The following is a 19678-nucleotide window of genomic DNA, read 5'->3' as shown; positions in this document are numbered from 1 at the left end:
GGTGCCCAGGGCTGCAACGCGGGCCGGCCGGGCGCGGGGAGGCGGGCGGCGGCGGCGGCGGGGCCGGGCGCCAGGGGGAAGCCCGGCGGCCTCCGCAGCAGCCTCCGGGCGGTGCTCGCCGCGGTGACGCAGGCGGCGGGCGGGGCGCGGAGGGCGGGGCGCGCCGCCCCTCGGAGGCGGGGGCCGGCGGGGCGGGGATCGCCGGGGAGTCGGGGTGCCAGCCGCCGGTTTCGATTAGATCCCGGAGCCGCGGCGGAGGAGCAGGGCAGGATCGGCGCGCAGGGAGCCCGGCGGCGGGGCGGCGGGGAGGCGGCGGCGGGGGCACCGGCGCGCAGGGCGGCCGCGGGGCGCAGGGAGGCGATCGGAGCGGAGCCACGGCCACGCCGCCCGCCCGGCCCGGCCGCAGCGGGGCCCGCAGCCGCGAGCGCGCCCGGGACAGCGCGCGGGGGAGCGCGCGCGGGCGGGGGCGCGTAGGCCCTGCCCGCCCCTTCCGTCCCCACCCCACTCCGCCCCTTCCTCTCCCCCCTCTTCTCCCTCCTGCGCCCCCGCCTCGGGCGCCTACCCTGTCCTCCTCCGGCGGGAGCGCTGTCCGCGGCGACGGCCGGAGCAGGCCGGGCCGGGCCGGGGGATGGCGCTGCTGGACCTGGCCCTGGAGGGAACGGCCTTATTCGGCTTCGCCCTCTTCTCGGTGCTGTGGCTGATGCATTTCATGTCCATCATCTACACGTGAGTGAGGGGCGGCTGCGGGAGCCCCTGGGGCGGCTGCGGGGCCTGGGGACAGAGGAGGGAGGGAGGGATGGCGCTCTGGAGGGGACTGGGCTTGGGGTGGGGGGTGCAGAGAGCTCATGCTCAATGCGTCCCCCATGCTTTCCCTCCTTGGACCCGCAGGGTGGGGGTCCCTGGGAGGGAGAAGTGGTGAGGGAGGGGATTGCTGGGCTGCAGGCGACTGCACAGCCAGGGGGAAGGAGACTGCGCTCTGACGTGCGGCGGAAGGGTGCTCGCTTGGTTTGACTGTGTTGGGGATTCGTGTGATTTTTTCATCTGGGCCAAGATGTATGGTGTCTTTCTTCCCCCCAGCCCCCCTGGACCTGGGACACATTGCTATTATGGGGGCGATCGTTTCTGTCTTCTGGGAGGTGCACACACCACCTGGAAGTCTCCCTGTGGGTTTTCCTCCTAGACGAGCTCCATGCCCTCAGATAGGTGCCCAGCGCCTGTCCGCCTCCGAGGTGGCCGTGTACCCTTGAATCATGTCAGCTTACACAGTTCAGTATGGTTTTCTTTCCTTTCATTCTAATTTCTTATTTACTGTCTTCAGATTTGCGTCCCCTACACACACACACCCACACACACCTTTTCATTATTAATTTAACATATACTTCTTGAGGCCTAGATGCTGTTCACTGAGGTCACAGGGATGATCAGGGCAGAATTCCTGTCCTCATAGAGCTTACATCCATAAGGGACATAACAGCATCTAAATAATAAGGTTATTTCCAATAGCGATCAAGTCTGTGAATAAAATAAACAGGGGTATGTGGCTAGTTTTGATATTTCAATTGTTTACATGTTTTCAAATGGAAATCAACCTTCACAAAGAATTGCATAGGCCATATTCTGGTTATGGATTCACTGTTTTTCTTAGCTGGAAAAAAGAAGATTGTACATGGTTATCTTTACCACCAACTAGAATAGGGTATATAAAAAAGACAGGAAGGACATTAAGAAATTAATTTTTGTTTCTTTTTACTACAGAAAAAGTAGGGTTTTTTCTTTTGGAAATACTGCATTTTATTAATATAGTGTGGCATTTCCTGCTCTTGGAGAAAGATGCTTCATTGTACAAGACACATTGATATTTCTTTGAAGTTGAGAGAAAACATGCCGTTTGGATGTTGTTGATCTTCGTGTATGGAGTTTGTTAGCTGTAGTCACTAACCACATTCTGGAGTTCATTATATATGAGTTCTTTAAGAACAATTTTTTCTTTTTTCAGTCATAAAAATAAAAACGCTTTCTATAAAGGAATTTATTTTTTAAAATATGTTTTTATTTATTTCAGAGAGGAAGGAAGAAAGAGATAGAAACATTAGTGATGAGAGAGACTCATTGATTGGCTTCTTCCTCCACGCCCCCCTACTGGGATTGAGCCTGCAATCTGGGCATGTGCCCTTGACCGGAATGGAACCCAGGACCCTTCAGTCTGCAGGCTGATGCTCTATCCACTGAGCCAAACCGGCTAGGGCCTATATAAGGAATTTAGACAATACAGAGAGGAATAGAGAAAAAAGTTAGACACACAATCAAAATTCCATTACTTTGTCAATCTTTTGTGATTATCCTTCCAAGTATGTTTCTGCTGGGGACAGGGAGGAAGAGAAGAGAGGGAGGGAAGGAGAGAGAAAGGGACTTTGTTATGATTATTATTCTGTAACCTGCTTTTAAAATTAAACTATTTAACCTGACTGGCAAGGCTCAGCAGTTGAGCATGCACCTCTGAACCAGGAGGTTGAGGTTCCATTCCCAGTCAGGGCACATGCCCAGGTGGCCAGCTCCATCCTGGCCATGCCGGAGGCAGCCAATCAGTGATTCTGTCTCATCATTGATGTTTCCATCTCTCCCTCTCCCTCTCTGAAATCAATAAAAAATATGTACAAAATAGTAATAGAATCCAACTATTTAATAAATGCTTTGGGGTAAGCTCTTTTGTACAAGGCACTGTTCTAGGTGCTGGAAATAAAATTGAGGGACAAGACATCCAGCTGTTCACATGGAGCTTCCATGTAAAAATGTCATGAATATTTTTTGCATATTAATAAATGTATGATCTCTGCATCATTTAAAATAGATGCATGGCATTTTCATTATGATGGCTAATATGTATTTGTTATTGGTGGGCATTTAGGTTGTTTCATTTACCAAGGTTACAAACAACACTGATGCATTCAGGCGCCTACATGTTTGAGAGATGGCCTGCTTAGTTTACATTTCTGAAAGATGTATTACTGGGTTGTAAGGGTGCATATGTGATACATATTGGATACATGTTGCTCTATAGCAGCCATACATAATTACTCTACAGCAGCGATTTTCAACCAGTGTGTTGCAAGAATTTTTAAAACATGCAATACCTGACTATTTCGTCAGGGGCACTGACCTCTAGTCCCTTAGATTTGTCAAGTGAAAAAAATGACTACAGCCAACACACCAATAGCCATCCAATGTGAATGAATCAAAATTATACCTTTTCTTTTGGGTCTGAATGGCAAATATACACATATTGGTATGCCACAGAATTTTAATATATATTTTATTGATTTTTTACAGAGAGGAAGAGAGAGGGATAGAGAGTTAGAAACATTGATGAGAGAGAGACATCGATCAGCTGCCTCCTGCATACCCCCTACTGAGGATGTGCCTGCAACCAAGGTACATGCCCTTGACCGGAATCGAACCCGGGACCTTTCAGTCCGCAGGTTGATGCTCTATCCACTGAGCCAAACTGGCTTTGGCAAATTTTAGTAATAGGTTTATGTGTGCCATGAGAGGAAAAAGATTGGCAATTAGTTACTGTACAGGAAAGTTGTATCTATTCATAGACCTGGTAACACTGACTGATGGTCCCCAGTTCCCCTTACTAAATACCAGGCTTTTTTATTGTTTTCTGTGTTGTTTTTTCCCCATGGCTTTAATGATTAATTCCATTGATCATTTTCCATATATTTATGTTAGTTACATTGTAGTTGTAAATTACATGCTCATAATCCTTTGCCTGTGCTATTCCTGAATTGACTTTTTTTTTTTTTTTTAATGAATATTGTTTCTTTCTGTTACAGTTTTTCCCCAGGGTTTTTTTGGTGGTGTATTTTTTTGCGGGTTTTTTATTTTTATTTTTCTTTCTTTCAGTTCTGTATACGTATTTAACCTGGAGGGAGAAAAGTGTGTGTGCCTGTGTTTTTTACATAGTCAAGTCTTCTAATGTTTTCTGACTCTGGTGTCATTTTTATATCTTCTATATTCCTCCCCACTTCCACACACCGCCCCCCCCCCCATTATTATAGTATTAGTGTCCTGGCGCATGGGATCATGCACATTGAAAGGAAATTAATTAGAAGAAATACTTTAATATTGCTATTCGCCCTTTCTCTATAATAGATAGAAGTGTCCACCAAATTCATGATCAACAATGGCAGATGGAAATACATGTGTGTTATTGGTACCAGTAAGAGCTTTATATATATATAGATAGACTTGCTTAATTAGACCTGCCTTCTGATAAGTAATTTTTTTCCAACCCAGTGAAGCACCCCAACTTTCTCTTTCAGGTCATTATCAACACAGTAAATATCAATATGAAGCAGATTATTATTGTAGATCATGCAGGGAGACCAAAGGGTAAAATATTTAACTGCAGCAGTGTTTGACTATATTCTGTGCAGTGAGAAAACCTGAAGTTATTTTCAATTTCTTCTTTTCAGTCAGGTCAAGTTTCTAAGCTTTCTAAATCTCCCATTTTCCGGCTAATGAAAAGAAAATAGGGTTCTACCAAGTCTCCTATCTCCTTACTCCAGGACTTCTGTGAGGATCAAATGAGATGAGGCACGTGAAAATGCTTCACTGACAGTTGGCTAAAGTGTAAAATGTTTGCACCTGGCTATAAAGCAAATTGTGTTCCTGGGCTGAAGAAACTCCGAGAAGGCTACTCGCTAGGGAGAGGAAGCCAGGCGTTGCTATTACCCAGCACCCACAGCGATGGTGTTTCCAGGCTGGGCTATGGGCTGCATTTTGTACCATAGATTCTTGGCACATTGGCTGTGATTTGGTAGGCTGTCGCTCTGGGGTGTTGGCGGGGCCTGTGTCCACTTTCGGGGAAGCTGAGTGTTGGTTTGTGGGCACCGGATCCATGGTGCTGTTTCTTTTTAAATCAGGTGCATTATGGAGCTTCTGCCCCCTGGTGGTCAGTGTGTGTTATAGCTACCAATCAGACGGTTGGAGAGAGACAGGCTTTTAAATAGTGTGTGTGTGTGTGTGTGTGTGTGTGTATGTATTTGAGTTTTCTCAGGTGTGTGTGTTTTTGTTTTTTTTTGTTTTTAATATTTCACCCTTTAATGTACTCAATATTTTATTTATTTTTATTTTTATTTTTTAAAATACATTTTATTGAATTTTTACAGAGAGGAAGGGAGAGGAATAGAGAGCTAGAAACATCAATGAGAGAGAGACATCGATCAGGTGCCTCCTGCATACTCCCTACCGGGGATGTGCCGCAACCAAGGTATTGTACATGCCCTTGACCAGAATCGAACCTGGGACCTTTCAGTCTGCAAACCGACGCTCTATCCACTGAGCTAAACCGGTTTTGGCTCAATATTTTATTTTGTTAACAGATCTAAAGCTGTAATTTTAGGGTCACCTAAATATTGTATTTAGCCACTTTTTCCAGCATAATTTATTGAATGATTATTTGATTATTCTACAGTTTTGAAATATTATATTTATTATAGACTAAATTCCTCTGTATAATTGGGTATATTCCAATGCTCCCAAGGCTGTTTCGTTGATCCATTCTTGTTCCAGTATCCACTGTTTTAATTAATGAAGACAAGCTCTATCTTACACTTTTGCAAACTTTTTTGACTTTTTACTTAAAAATGAATTTTAGAACCTTTCTATTCACACTAAGTAATCTTGTTTTTTTAATTGAAATTGTTAAATTTACAGCTCAGTTTGGATAAATTGAGTTCTTTCAGCATAGCACCATGGTATATATCCCCTTCCCTCTATTTTATGGACACATAACAATACAGCCGCATTTCTTTAATTGAAGATAACACTACTGATATAACCTAATATCCCCAGATAATAACCTAATATCTGGAATGTTTAGACTTGAGACAGCTCCAGATTGTCTTAAGTTATTTATTTTATGCTTAATGATAACCAGTAAAGTTTTCTTAAAATACTTCTAGCTTTTGAGAATACTGCAAACATTTACTTTGGTTGAGATACTGTAGAGAGTCTTTGTATTTATTTTCTAATACCCCACAAAGTTACTTTTTTTTTTTTTTTATTGACAGTAACAAGATCCTGAAAAATTATGTGAAAATAGAATAAAGAAAGTGCAATTCATTTTTAACATTATAATGACTAGCTAATTGAAGGAATCTTGTGCACATCTTTCTGAAATGGGCAACTGAATATAAAGCAAATAATCAAAAGCTTAACTTATGTAGAAATTAAATCTTAACATTTTTATTTTTGATAAGTTTATTCTGTTCGTACCTCTCAAATTATTTGTTTGATTTTATTCCTTTCTTACTGAAGTAAAGATACTGCTCAGCTTAATTTGAGTTGTGTTTCAGCGGAGAACTAAGGTTTTTCCCCCCCTCTCCTTCTTTCTAGTGTATTTTAATAAAATTGCAAATTTGATATCTCAATATTTTGTCAAAGTTCTACAGTTTTGAAATATTATATTTAATATTTTATGGCAATTTTGCTTAAAATATGGTGCTAACCATTCTGCATTTTATTTTAAAATGTTTTCCTACATACATGTTCTATGTCCTCTCAAATTCTTTTGAAATTACTTAAAGTATAAATAAATTGAAATAAGCACTTATCAATACTCTCCTATAAAACCTTGTGTTTGCACCTGGTGGAAATTGAGCCTATTTTTAAAAATTTATATAGCTCCTTATCAGGTTTTCAGATCAAGATGCATAATATGTAGATTCCTGATTGTTAAAAAGTGTTTAATACAAATACTGTAGTAAAGTTGCTGAGAAAAAAACAAAATAACCAGTTGGTTATTTTTAAAGGGTAAATGCAGTGTGTAATGGTATCTGGTTAATTTAGATTTGATGCTCTATTATAGTGTATCTTCTTAAAATGAGATAAAGAGCTAACTAAGTATTGGTCTATATTGAAAAATGAGGCTGAATGTGTTAATACAATGTACAGCTCTTATTCAATGAAATTATTTGTTCAGATTTCACAGATGTCTTTGGAGTTTCTATATGCCTGCAATTAAAATAATGAGATAATTTAGAAACTAGAAAATGATTTTTAATATTTTGAAACTATATCTATTCACTGATATTTTTTACCTACTGCTTTGCTCCTTCCCAATGTTAATATTAAATGGTGCTTAGTCATTTCATAACGTTTTAGAAATCTCCCTTTGTGGGATTTCTTGCTAGAATGTTTAAGATAGTAATATTCAGATCAGAGCCTTTGAAATTCAAGGCTCTTATTCCCAAGATTTCTTATTTCCTAGCAATAACAATCATTATAGCTCCAGTAGGCAGAGTTAGTTAAGTGATCTTTATGAGTTTTTTCCCCATATCGAGAGCTAATGTGGTTCGATAGCTTGGGGGCGGTGGTGAAATAATATAAAAGCTTGGAAACAGTGGTTTTCTTCCTTTTTTGGCTATTAAGGGGGCATATTGCTTGATTAGAAGAGGATCTAAATAAGATACCTTGCCTTTTTTCTCCTCCATCTACTTTTTCTCCTCTCCCTCTTCCCCACCCCTCCCCTTCCTCAGACAATCATTTCCCCCCTCTGTACATAATGTCCTAATGTTAGGCGCTATCTTTTCTATTAGTTGACTGGAGGTGGCGGGCCTGTGTGGAACTACATCTTAGACCCTTAAATATTAACTACCCTCTAGTAAACCAGAGGTCCTTTTCCTGGAGAGTTTTTTCAAATTAATTCTGCCTTTGCTAACATTTCTAGTATTGAAGCTTTTATGCTACCTGCTGCATAGCTTTTAAAATACATATTTTTAATTGATTTCAGAGAGGGAGGGAGAGATGAAACATTAATGAAAGAATCACTAATCGGCTGCCTCCTGCACGCTCCCTCTCCCCCCCAAAATGGGGATGGAGCCCGCAGCCCTGGCACCTGCCCTGACTGGTTCATAGGTCAATGCTCAGCCACTGAGTCACACCGGTTGGGCTGTCATTTTTTTAAATTGACCATCTAAGGGAAGAGATCAGTGCCCCTGACTTAAATAGTCAAGTATTGCTCATTTTAAAAATTCCTGGTAAATCACTGCTACCAGGACCACTTTTTGGTGAATGAATGAGGAAATTGACCTCCTTTAACTTGAGCCTGGGAAGATACCAAATTGGACTAGATTGTGACTGCTTTACATAAGCAAAATGAAAACTGTAATTCAGTGTGAATATCCAATAATGGTACTGTGGATTCATCATCCCTCCATCTCCCTACATTCTTTCCTACATTGGTTCAGTACACGTTATCTCTGCCCTAGGTTATTTAAAACCATCTCTGCTCACTGGTGTCTCTACCTACAGCCTTGTTTCCTTTTTACTTTATTTTTCTTATTTAGCTTTATCCTACCGGAGCACTAATCTTAGAGCATGTGCATAAAATCTCTTACCACGGCTCCCCACAGCCTTTAGGTTAAAATTCAATCCCAGTAAGACATGTATAGTTAGTTCTTCAGGATCTGAGCCACCTCCCTGTATTTGCATCTTCAGCAACATTGAATTCCTGGCATTCCCCTAACTATGCAGTATATTTTCTCTAGAATTCTTTTTCCTTCCTTTCCTTTCCTTTCCGTGCGCCACACCCCGGCCCCCTCCCTTTTTGTTTAACGCCTACTCATTCAAGCAATCTTAGACTTGACTTCCTTACTGGATTGGGCGCCCCTCTTACGTCCTTCCATAGCATCTGGAATGGACCCATCTAAGTTGTAAATGTTCAGTTGTCTCTTTTCCCAACTGGATTGTTAAGTGTTTGAGGGTAAGGATAGTGTCTTATTTACTGCTGTATCTCCAGTGTCAACCAGGCACTCATTATTACTTATTGAATAAATAACCTTTGAATTGTTTTCTAGTAGACAGTGTGGATATTTTGCTCATTCATAAACTCGCTGTCATTTGGCCACTGTGATTTGAGGTGGATGGTCAGAATTTGGGATGCTTTCAGTGGCCATGAACTTGAATGGACTTTATTGGACCAAAGGAAATCTTTATCTATTTCTAGTTAATTGCCAAGCAAATAAAAACAGGGCTCTATCAATAACTAGTTTACCTAAAAACCCGAATCTTCTCCCCCCCCCGAAGCTTTTCCAAAGGGAATGGCTGTCTTGCTATCAATAATCTTTACGCTTAGATCTGTCCTTTGGGGACTGTGGAGCCCCGTGCTATCCTGAGCTGGTTGACATGCAGATCATAACGAGTGTCCCCCACTTTTTCCTCCACCCACAGAAATTTACTGTAGACACAAAATAGTTTAATTTAGACATTACGTTAAGCTTTAAAAGGGTAGCTTTGGGGATTGTATAGAAGAGGATCGGGCCAGTCCCATTAGTTTCCTCTTGGTTTGAAAAGAGGGGATTTTGAGTTTATGGTATGTTTGAGGGTCTTCTGTGTTTTGGGGCACCACCTGCTGGGACGAGTGCCTTTCTCATTAGTCGCTGTTAGCCAAATACCATGCTCTATTTTCCATCCACCAGGGCCGTGGTCTGCAAACTCCTTAGTCAACAGAGCGACCACCGCACTGGGCTACCTGTTGTCACTAGAGGGATAGTGAGTTGGGGGTGGATTTTTTTTGGGGGGGAGGCAGTTATTAAAGAATTTTTACCTATTTGTTTTCCATGGTGAGGGACCCTCCTGTATTCTGCAGTATATATATATGTCATCCAGTAGAAATAGTTTGTGTTTTCTGGTCAATTTAAGTCACTCTTGTGTTCGCTGGGGAGCCGTGTGTGCAGAATTCAGGGACTCTTGTGTTGCTGACAGAGCCCCCTCCGGCTGCAGGAGCATTTTTGACAAGAAAAGCGCTGTGCGGAGGTGACATCAGTCACGACACGTCACCAATGATCAGCGGTCACAGCCTCCGGGGCACGATCACGAGTAACAACAACAGCGGCCCTTCGCCTTGGAAGCAGGTGGCAGGGACCGCGCCGCCGGGGACCTGCTGATAGAGCAGTCAGCCTAATTCTACATGAAGTGCGAACAAGCTTGGTTGCATGCCGCGGAGGTAAATTCCCAGAGTCAGAGAAATTGGCTCCAGTGAACCCAGCAGAACTGTAAAAACAGCACAATCCGGGGCTGTGAAGCCAGGTGGACCTTGCCCTCAGGGGATCCATATTCTTAGAAGCCTGGGGCGCGCCTGTGCCTCCTGAGGGAGGTGGAAGCTTCCCTGTGCGGAGATTGCTGCCCAGGCTGCTGCCTCCGGCCGGACACCATCTCTCTAAAGGGCTTCCCTCCCGCCCAAAACCCATTAGAGCACAAAACTGCAAAACAGCACTTACCAGTGGTCCGCACTGCTGTGTGAGTGAGTGGGGAGGTGTGTGAAAAGAGCAGAAGCATAACGCAAGAAGCGCAAAGGATGAAAAAGACAGGAACTGTTTTAGAGACTGAGATGTTAGGAGATGAAATCAGCCAGGATACGGAGACCATCCCATCAGTTCATACGTGGCAGAGAGGCTATTAGGATTCATCAAGCTAAAGCCTTGAAGTCCAGCAGAACCCGCCCCGGATATACTTCTTTGAAGTGTTCCGTGGACAGATAATAACCTTCTCGGGCACAATGCAAAGCAGCACCCCCAAGGCCTCTCTCTTTCGTCTGTGATTCATCCCCGATGACCTTGTGGGTTTAAGTTATGTCTCAGAAGCACCCTGAGCAGAATGGTACCTGCACAGCTGTGCCCGCTGCTGGCAGGGACACACAGCCCTGCAGCCATGTGCTGCTGTGAGCACACCCCCCCCCCCCCAACCCCCCATCCACCCAATCCTGGAAATGAGGTGCCTTCATTACATGAATGGGATTTTTTTTTTTTTTTAATTTGACAGTGATTCCAGCTCCTGATTTTAAATGCAATTTAGAAATAATTCCTCTGGAAAATGACACACACACGCTGACATTTTACTGTGCTTCCTGTCTCCTGAAAATTGCTCAATTACATTTCAGGATCATTTTAGCCTCTAAAAAGAAAACAGACCGAAACAGTTGGCTAGCCATACTGGAGATCCATTCTGTATAGACCCGATGTGTTCCTGAGAGCGTCACAAAGCCAATTTCTGAAAACCAAAAGGGACGTACGTGCATGCGAGGCAGATCCTGTTTCAACAGAGCTAAGGTTGTGATTAAAATTCCAAAGTACGTTTGGCTGGTTCCGACGCCTGGCACCTGCTGCCACGGAGTAGAATCCTTTTCCGGGGTGTGGGTGGGGCCTGGCTGGCAGTCTTTGCTCTGGAGCCTGTGCGAGGTGGGTGTGGTGACTCCATGGCAGGAGAGAACCTTTCTGGAAGCCTCCAGAGCATCCCCAGTCGAGAAGGTGGTATTGTCCGGATTACAGAGTAACTCGTAATTACGGCACTTTGCACCTTGTCCCTGTACCTTATACCTTGTGCCTGTGGCAGGGATCTTACCTTTGCCTCAGCTCGGGGGGTGACAGCCGCGCCCGCCCGCAGAGCCACGTGAACGGGGAGTCTTGTGGCTGCAGAAGCCAACATTCCAAGTCAGAGTGTGAAGACAGGAGCTAAGAGGAGCCAGGTCTAGGCAAAACCCCTGTCCAGCTGAGAATGCCGCCCCTAGTTTAAAGGGAGAGCTCAGCCAAAGGGACTATGCAAGTAGCAGGTCTTTTTCAGTGGATGATAATGTTACAGAGTTCCCGAACAATCAACGCAGGAGGAGAATTTGGAGAGACTTACTGCATTCATCAGCTTAGAGAAAATGAATTCAAATTCTAAGCAAGGCTACAAGCAGAACTTCCCTTTTTTATCAAAGAGCCAGCCCTGTGTGCACTCAGTGGTTATCTCGCTGCTGGCCTTGAAAACAACACAGTTCTATCCAATTAAAAAATGCACCTGGCCTGGCATTGAGATTATGGGCTTATCTAGTCTCCGGCCTACAAGGCCATACAGCTAAGTTTATCTTCATCATTATTCAAACAGGCTAAAGCAGACTAGAAAGCAAACAATTTTAGAATAAGAGGCCATCTAAGAAACAGCAGAAAATTCCAAACAGCAGTTTTTTACAAAATAGGGGATTTCCTTCTCAATAAGTTACGGTATTTAATGTTTCTCACTCTCGTACTTGCATTGTTTTTACATTTTGGGTGATGTCTGTAGAACTTTAAGTTGATCTCTAAATATTAGGTGTAATTTGAACTTTGAATATAATTTTGTCCTAACTATGGCATGTAATTTGATCTCTGTTAAATGTGTTCTGAGTCATGTTTTGACTGTTGTTTGTTTTTACCTTGATTTCGGGCTTTTGACGAGTACCCCCACCCCCCTTTTAATCTTTCTTAGCACACAAGATTTGGTTTTACTGGTGCTTTAAAAAATATATATATATATATAATGGCCTAACATTATAATTTATATAAATCTTTAAATATATACATTTCTAGTTCTTCTATTTTGCTATATAAGTCTCATCGACGGTCCAACAACTCTAAATCTCTTATCAGAACTTCCGTAATTCAGAGAAGTTGCATTTGGTGGAAAATGTCCTTAAAATTAGAGTTTTTTAAAGTTACCAATAATGTCTATCATTGAATGTTTACTTTGTGGCCGAATCTCATTTCCCACAACCACCTTAGGGGGTAGGTAGTGTTACCCACCTTCTTAAAAAACAGCAGCAACTGTAAAGACTTGTGGCAAAGAAGTAGCTTGCCCCAGGACAGCACAGCTGTGGCGCTGGAGCAGAATCCAGGCTGCCTGCCTCTGGGTGGGGAGCCTACAGGATATACTACCTCCGCTGGTAGCCTGAGAATAACCCGGAGTCATCCATAGGGGAGTGTGTATAGGAATCTCTACAGATGTTTGAATCTTAAGTTTCTGGTTATTGGCAACATTTAGATCCCTATGGAGTGAGCCCCTCCTCCTCTTCTCTGCTCTTCCTCGTTCTCACACCCGTGGCTTTGTTTCTTCACAGGCTTCTGATTTTCCATCCATCCCAAGCCTGCTGATCTTTCTAAGAGTTGCCCCCTCAGACCTCTCCATTCCATCAGGAATCGAGTATTCCTAGGTCACTCAGAGGTCACTGCTGCCTGGGTCTCCACCCTAGAGATTCCATCTGAATCCTCGTAATGTTTTGTTTTTTAGCCTCCCCTAGTGATTTCCTTGGTGCCTCAAGGTTGAGGGCAACAGCTCTAAGCTGTTTATCCGAGGTGTGGTGGCCTCCACCCTGTGGCTTTATTGAATTCTCCATCAGGCCCAGAGCACACAATTCATCACTTCATTGTCCTGCCCGGCCTCAGGTCAGCCTGCCCCTGACCTTGAACCCACCTCAGATGGATGGCTTCTTAAGGCTCACAGTGGCTCAGAGGGGAAGCACATAGCCCTGTGGGTCAGTGCTCCTGCACATTCGTGGGCTGGGATCTCGGGACGCCCACAGGGTTGCCTGGCAGGACTTCCTCTCTACCCTTAGTTCTGCCACCCCCGGCCAGCAGCACCTCTTCTGCACCTTCGCCATCCTGCCCTCGTGCTTGTCGGCTTGCCGTCACTCCTGCCTCACACTGCGGATCCTAATGTGTCAGTCATCACTCTGTATGTTCTCTTTTTACTCTTTGGCTAGCTCTTTCCCCTTACTGTGTATACTCAAGTATTAAAAGTTGAAAATAATGAAAAATTAAACTGGAAGCCCCTTCTCCGTCTAGTCAGTCTTTGGCTCTTGTGTTCACTGTCAGGTTTCTAGAGAAACCGGTGTTTATTCCACTGTTACCACATCTCACCTCCCATTCATGTACGTTCTTAACATACACTTACCTACCTACTCCTGCCCACAGTGCTCCGAGGTCACCAAGCATACAGTCCCCTAGACATTTTGGTTCACTTTTTTTTTTTTAAATCCTCATCAAGAATATTTTTATTGATTTAAGAGCACGTGAAGGTGGGAAAGGGAGAAACATCGATGTGAAAAGACAGTTGGTTGCCTCCCGTGCGCTCCTGGACTGGGGATCGAGCCTGCCACCTCGATATGCTCTGACCTGGAATTGAACCTGGAACCTTTTGGTATACGGGACAAGGCTCCAACTAACTGAGCCACCCAGCAGCCAGGGCGACATTTCAGTTCTTGTCTTGACATTCGATATCGTTCTTCCTTGAACCCTTCCAAAGTTTCCACTTCTCCGGTCTCTCACTCACTCTTAGTCTCCTTCATGCATTACCGGTTCTATGATATAAGTGATGCTGATTTGTGGCCACCTGCTAATGGCATGTTATACTTGGGAGAGCTTATGTGGTATTTATCAAAAGTAGATAGTTCCAGTATATTTATCTCTAGGCTAACCATACCTTCTGAGCTCTTAATATCTATTTATTTAGTTACTCTTCATTTATTCAACATTGTTTTTAAAATTGAGAACATACCATGTATCATTGTTTTGCTGGACCTGGAGAGTATAAGGGTAGAAAAGGGCATCCATGAGAAGACCTGTGCCATGAGTGGGTGCAGAAAGCTCAAGTTCAGACTGTTCAGGTCATGCGGAACTGTGACCTGAGATACTTAATGAGAACTGGCATGTAAAGCAGTGAGCCTTGTCTGGCCCTGTCAGAGACGCTCATAAAACTGGCCCATTCGGAGAACGGTGCCACCCGGGCCACGTCAGAGCTATCACCAGTTCTCTTCACCACACACCTGCAGAGGGCTTCGCTGTTGTTGGCGAGTCAGTGAGTCTTCGAGAAAAGTCTGCATGCTTGATAGGAGAAGCTCCTCAAGGGACAGGAGGCATGTCTGTGTTTGCATGTCTGTGTTAGCATGGAAAGTAAATGTCTTGGTGAAGAAGGGGAAGGGAGGAGCGATAGAGTCAGCACTGGACTGGTCAGCACTGCTGAAATTATCCTTGTTTTTCATCTAAAACCGTGCTAAGTGCAGTGTATCCGTGGGGAGGTTTCTCTGTCGTTGGTCACCGCCACAGGTGCATGTTTTGATAGCAGTCAGTGACCATCCGTGGGACCCAGAGATAAAAATCCTCACTCTTCATTCTCTCTGGCCTGCACTCTGGCTAATTTCTTCACATCCAGATTCCTGATCTCCAGTTCTCTCTGACATGGACAGTCTTCTGTCTTACCTGCTGAGTTTCTGATGTCAGCGATCATAATTTTTACCTCTAAAAAACCGTGTGGCCTCTTTCATATATTCATCATCACAAATGATGGTCTCTCCTTGTGTAGTTCAAGCAACACAGGTAGTTTGCATCCTGGGTTCCAAAGCCACGTGGTGAGGTGTTCTCCGGAGAGACTTTTCCCTTCTATTCCTCTCTGCTCAATGAGTCCGAAATAGCTTCCCCGTCTTTCCTCTGGGGGCCAGGGTTTTCCACTTGGCCTTTCACACATTTCCTGTGAGTCTTGTCTCAGGTTTGTCACTATCCCTAGGTCATCAGGGACCAGCAGACGGCCCGGGGCCCGCAGCCTCTGCAGCACTCACTGCTCAGAGGTTGTCTCCTTTCTGTCTGGGAGGCTCTCCTTGTTTTCCTAACAGGGCAGTCGTGTATTTAAAGACATGCTTCCAGTGCACTTCTATTTAAAAAGAGGAAGAACAGTATAAAGTTATGAGGCTTTATGTGTACATGCTTTGGCTTGCATATGTATAAAGAAAACCTCTAGAAAGATCGGCAAGACGCTACTAGTGCTGGGGAGGAGATGATAGGAATAGGTAGATGGGAGATTTATATGACCTTCTTAATATTTTTTGTGTGATTTGAACCGTGTGGTAGCTACCTTACCAGTTCAATCAATTAAGTATTACTAAAACTCCCCCCCCCCTCACCTCCAGCAATCCAGATGTGCTGTATTAGGTGGCTTTCTCTCTAGATGTCTAGTCTGCTATTATGTTAGAAATGGAATAGTGGTCGTGATTGTGGCTGAATACATTTTAGCTCATGGTTGAACCTCTATCCAGCCCTCTTGATCAATTCTGTGGATCACTATTTCCAACCTTCTGGTGGCAAAGAATCAGTCCTTTAAAAATTTCCTGCCTGTCATGAATTGATAACTTTGATAAACTACAATAAAAATGAATTATTGATCACATGTTTGGACAGCCTGGCAATGTCAAACTGCTGTAGACGTTTCTAAGCGCTTTCTCTTTATTTCTTCTCATCACAGACCAATAAAAAGCACCTCCTGCACTGGACCACACTGGGCTGCACTGCTGCAGGCCGTGCTCCACTCACTGTGTTTAGCATGTGGTGGCGTGCCGATGGAGTCTATGCGCTGTCTTTTTAAATGTCTTTCACGTGTAAGATGTTTCCATTGTCAGTAACCTGTTTTATTTCTGTAAGGATGTTTGTACGGCCTTACTGACACATTAGGTGTTTAAGTGCTGTGGTACCTCTCTGCCTTAATTAGCGGGAGCAGGCCTGTGGCCGCTCTCAATGGTGGTACTGGTGTACTTCCTGGAGCCGTTCATAGCTTAATGGTGTATTTCATCCGACCTAAGATGCATTGACGCTGCTGGTGTTTTCTTGGTCTTTTAGGGGTCTCATAGGCTGGTTTTCATGCTACAGAGTCAGGACGCCCCTCTATCTGGCTGCCAGCATTGTAAGATCCCATTGGTTTCAGAGAGACTAACATGTGAAAGGACATGTGTCTGGAGATAGCTTGCAGAAGGCTCCGTGAATGTTCTAGCCTCTGTGGAGAGTCTGGAGACTTGCTTTCGAGAAGGAGGGAGACAGCCTTTGGTGACTTCCCTTAGGAGCTCCCCACTCTGCCGAGTGGCACCTCGGTTCTTTATCGTGATAGCCTGGCATTAACTGGGGCACATTCTCTCCTGGCCGCGTGGCTTCCCTCGTTAGGAGCTGTAATGCCCTGTGCTGCAGTACCCCTGGGAGGGCCAGCCCCGAGCACCTCCACCAGCTTCTCTGGAATCGATGACACTGGCATAGTTTCCAGTGTCATTAACGACATTTTTCTCATCACTGAGATTTTTTCTTCTTCTTACTTTCAACTTCCCCCTGATCCACCCCTCCCATTTGCAGCATGTGACTATTGGGACTTCTACTTACCCCATTTTCGTTTTCTTGCTTGCCGCGTGGGTGGCTTGGTACTTCTTCCAATCATGTGTTGTCTGGACCGTTTGTTATACAGATGTCCAAAGTTTTCTAGTTATCCTTCCATATTTTTCTGGTGCCAAGTAGGATTCACACACACACACACACACACACACACACTGTTTTGATAGTTTTTTGGCCAGTTCGATGGCGTGCAGGAGGAAGGGCAGTTAATAGGTGGACGAACACTGTTGTCCACTTCTTCACCAGGTATTTATTGAATGTCTGTCGTGTGCCCAGCGTAGTTCTAGGTACCGAGTACAGCATTCGGCAGCGGTCTTCCGTTCTGGCCTTCGTTGGAGCGTTGCTTTTGCTTGGTTCTGGTTTTCCTAAACTGGAAGCTTCCCTGGTTCTACTTGCCTTCATTTTCAGATATCCCTTTAGAGAAACGTCCATTAAAATTATTTAACTTGGAAATTAGTAGTTCTTGATAACTTGGTGTATGTTATATATATTTATAGATTTGGCGCCAATATTTTCTCCAGAAATAATGCTTACATTGTTTGCTTTGTAGACGATTGCACCTCAACAAGAAGGCGACTGACAAACAGCCCTATAGCAAGCTGCCAGGCGTGTCTCTTCTGAAGCCACTGAAAGGAGTGGATCCCAATCTCATCAACAACTTGGAAACATTTTTTGAATTGGATTATCCCAAAGTAAGTGTAGTGTTGTCCTCATTAGAAATGGGCTAGGCCATCTCTCTCTCTCTCTCTCTCTCTCTCATGGTAAATACATAAAGAGGCATTTTGACACTGTTTAAGGTAAAGGTATGAAGAATTCCTGATTATGTCAACCTCAAATTTTATGCTGTAGTAACAGTAGTCCCAGGACAGAAATGGCTCACCTAAAGTTTGGTCTCCTTCCATCACATACATTTGACCTCTTCATCCTCTCCCCCACCCTCTTCCCCTCTGGTAACCACCATACTTTTGACTGTATCGGTAAGTTTTGCTTGTTCATTTGTTGCTTTGAGCGAAATCCTCTGGTTCTTGTCCTTCCCCATCTGACTTGTTTCACTTAGCATAATACTCTCAAGACCCATTCATATTGTTACAAATGGCAATATCCTTTTTTATGGCCGAGTTGTACTTGATTTTTTCTCAAATTGAAAATGCAAAAATTGACCTTTTATAATTCAGAAAGAATTATATAAATACAACTAATGATAAAATAAGCTTTATATTAAATAAATAGATGTTTTCAAAACCTACAATATATAAGTAGGAGAATTTATTTTTATGAATGAAAGAATATTTTCATTGGTTACGAATAAATCTCAAAGCATAGCTAAGGAGAATCGTATGATTTATTCTTGTGAAACAATCTCACATTTCAATGTTTAACCATCAGCTTACCCTTTCCCCTTTTCCCACTAAATGACTTTTAAAACCTAATTACAGGATTTCTATATTATCCCTCATGTGAGATGATAGTCATGGAATTTAAATGGTTGCGGAAGTTAGTGTGGGTTTTTATTGTAGAAAGAGTTTTTTAAAATAACTCCAGGAACATGTGTAGCCATGAATTATGAACATTTGGGATGAATCAATAATTGACTTCTTATTCTTTTTTTTTTTTTTTTAATTACAATTCAGGATTATCTCAAGAGCTATAGTTTTCAGTTATTTCTTTTTCCACTTAAATCATGTCATCAGGCATTTAAATTGGTTGAGGAGAAAGCTAGTTGGATACTTTAATCAGAGTTGTATTTTCTGTTTACAAAGGTGTTGTTAGCTGTGCAAATAGAAAATTTAGAAAGTAGAGGGAAAGCACAAAATACCTGCCATCTAAAGGAAAATTTTGATCTCGTGGCATTTTAGTTGCTTTTTTTAAAAAAAAAAACAAAATGACAATGTTCCACCTTGGTTTAACAGAGACTGAAGTTAAACCACTGAAACATCACACAGACCTGAGTGTGAATAGATGAGCCCTCTGTGTCGCCAATGAGGCAGGTGGTCATGAACGGAACATTCGTGTAATAATTTCATTTTGTCAGGTGTGAACATCGTTTTAAAAAGCATGGACACATTTTCATTCTGGACATAACTTTTTCCTCTGGTGTTTGATATGCAACATTCTAGGCCATTTGGGATAAAAATAGAACATACATTGAAATTCTAAAATTTTATTTAATTTTGGACATGTGCAAGATTTACTACTGGAACTTGTTCTGAATTTCTAGGTTTAAATTTCGGTGAGATTATTACTATACTAATTGCCTTGAAAGATTTGTGATTATATGTATTTCTTGATTAAAAATTAATCTTTGGAAAATATATGTTAGAGTGGAAAAGTGATACAGTTCATTTTTCATGAAATTGAGTACTCATTTGGCATCAGCATAGAAGATATTGGGGAGAGAGTCAGCCAATAGCAGGAAAACTCAATAATCTGCATCTAACATGACTGATTGCTTTACTTCAGTGAATTCTGGCCATATGAAGAATTTGCAATTAATGATCAGAGTTATTAACAGAATGAGGCTAGGGCATTTATGACTTTTTTTCTTTTCTGCAAATACAGAGTGTGTTTAAAACATTACAAGTCCAGTGCATGTTTGAATTCTTTATTGCCAGTGGTGTAGCTATCCTTGAAAGGAAATGTTTTTTAGCCAGTTTTTCAACAAAGAATTGAAGGTCGAA

At 43.1% G+C, this 19678-nt stretch overlaps 1 protein-coding gene across 1 annotated transcript in view; it reads left to right on the top strand.

The window, feature by feature from the left end:
* The first annotated feature begins 254 nt into the window (after window positions 1-254).
* Window positions 255-19678, top strand: part of UGCG (UDP-glucose ceramide glucosyltransferase) — a 34852-nt gene continuing 15428 nt past the window's right edge. Inside the window, exons 1-2 of the mRNA XM_084898432.1 lie at window positions 255-726; window positions 17551-17692. Of these exons, the coding sequence (XP_084754558.1) occupies window positions 629-726; window positions 17551-17692 (240 nt within the window). The 5' untranslated portion in view covers window positions 255-628. The remainder of the gene's footprint in view (window positions 727-17550; window positions 17693-19678) is intronic.

The sequence above is a fragment of the Pipistrellus hanaki genome, assembly GCF_964339955.1.
Source record: "Pipistrellus hanaki genome assembly, chromosome: 11".
Lineage (NCBI taxonomy): Eukaryota > Metazoa > Chordata > Mammalia > Chiroptera > Vespertilionidae > Pipistrellus > Pipistrellus hanaki.
Note: the sequence above shows the minus strand (reverse complement) of the source record. Positions and strands in the feature narration are given on the sequence as shown.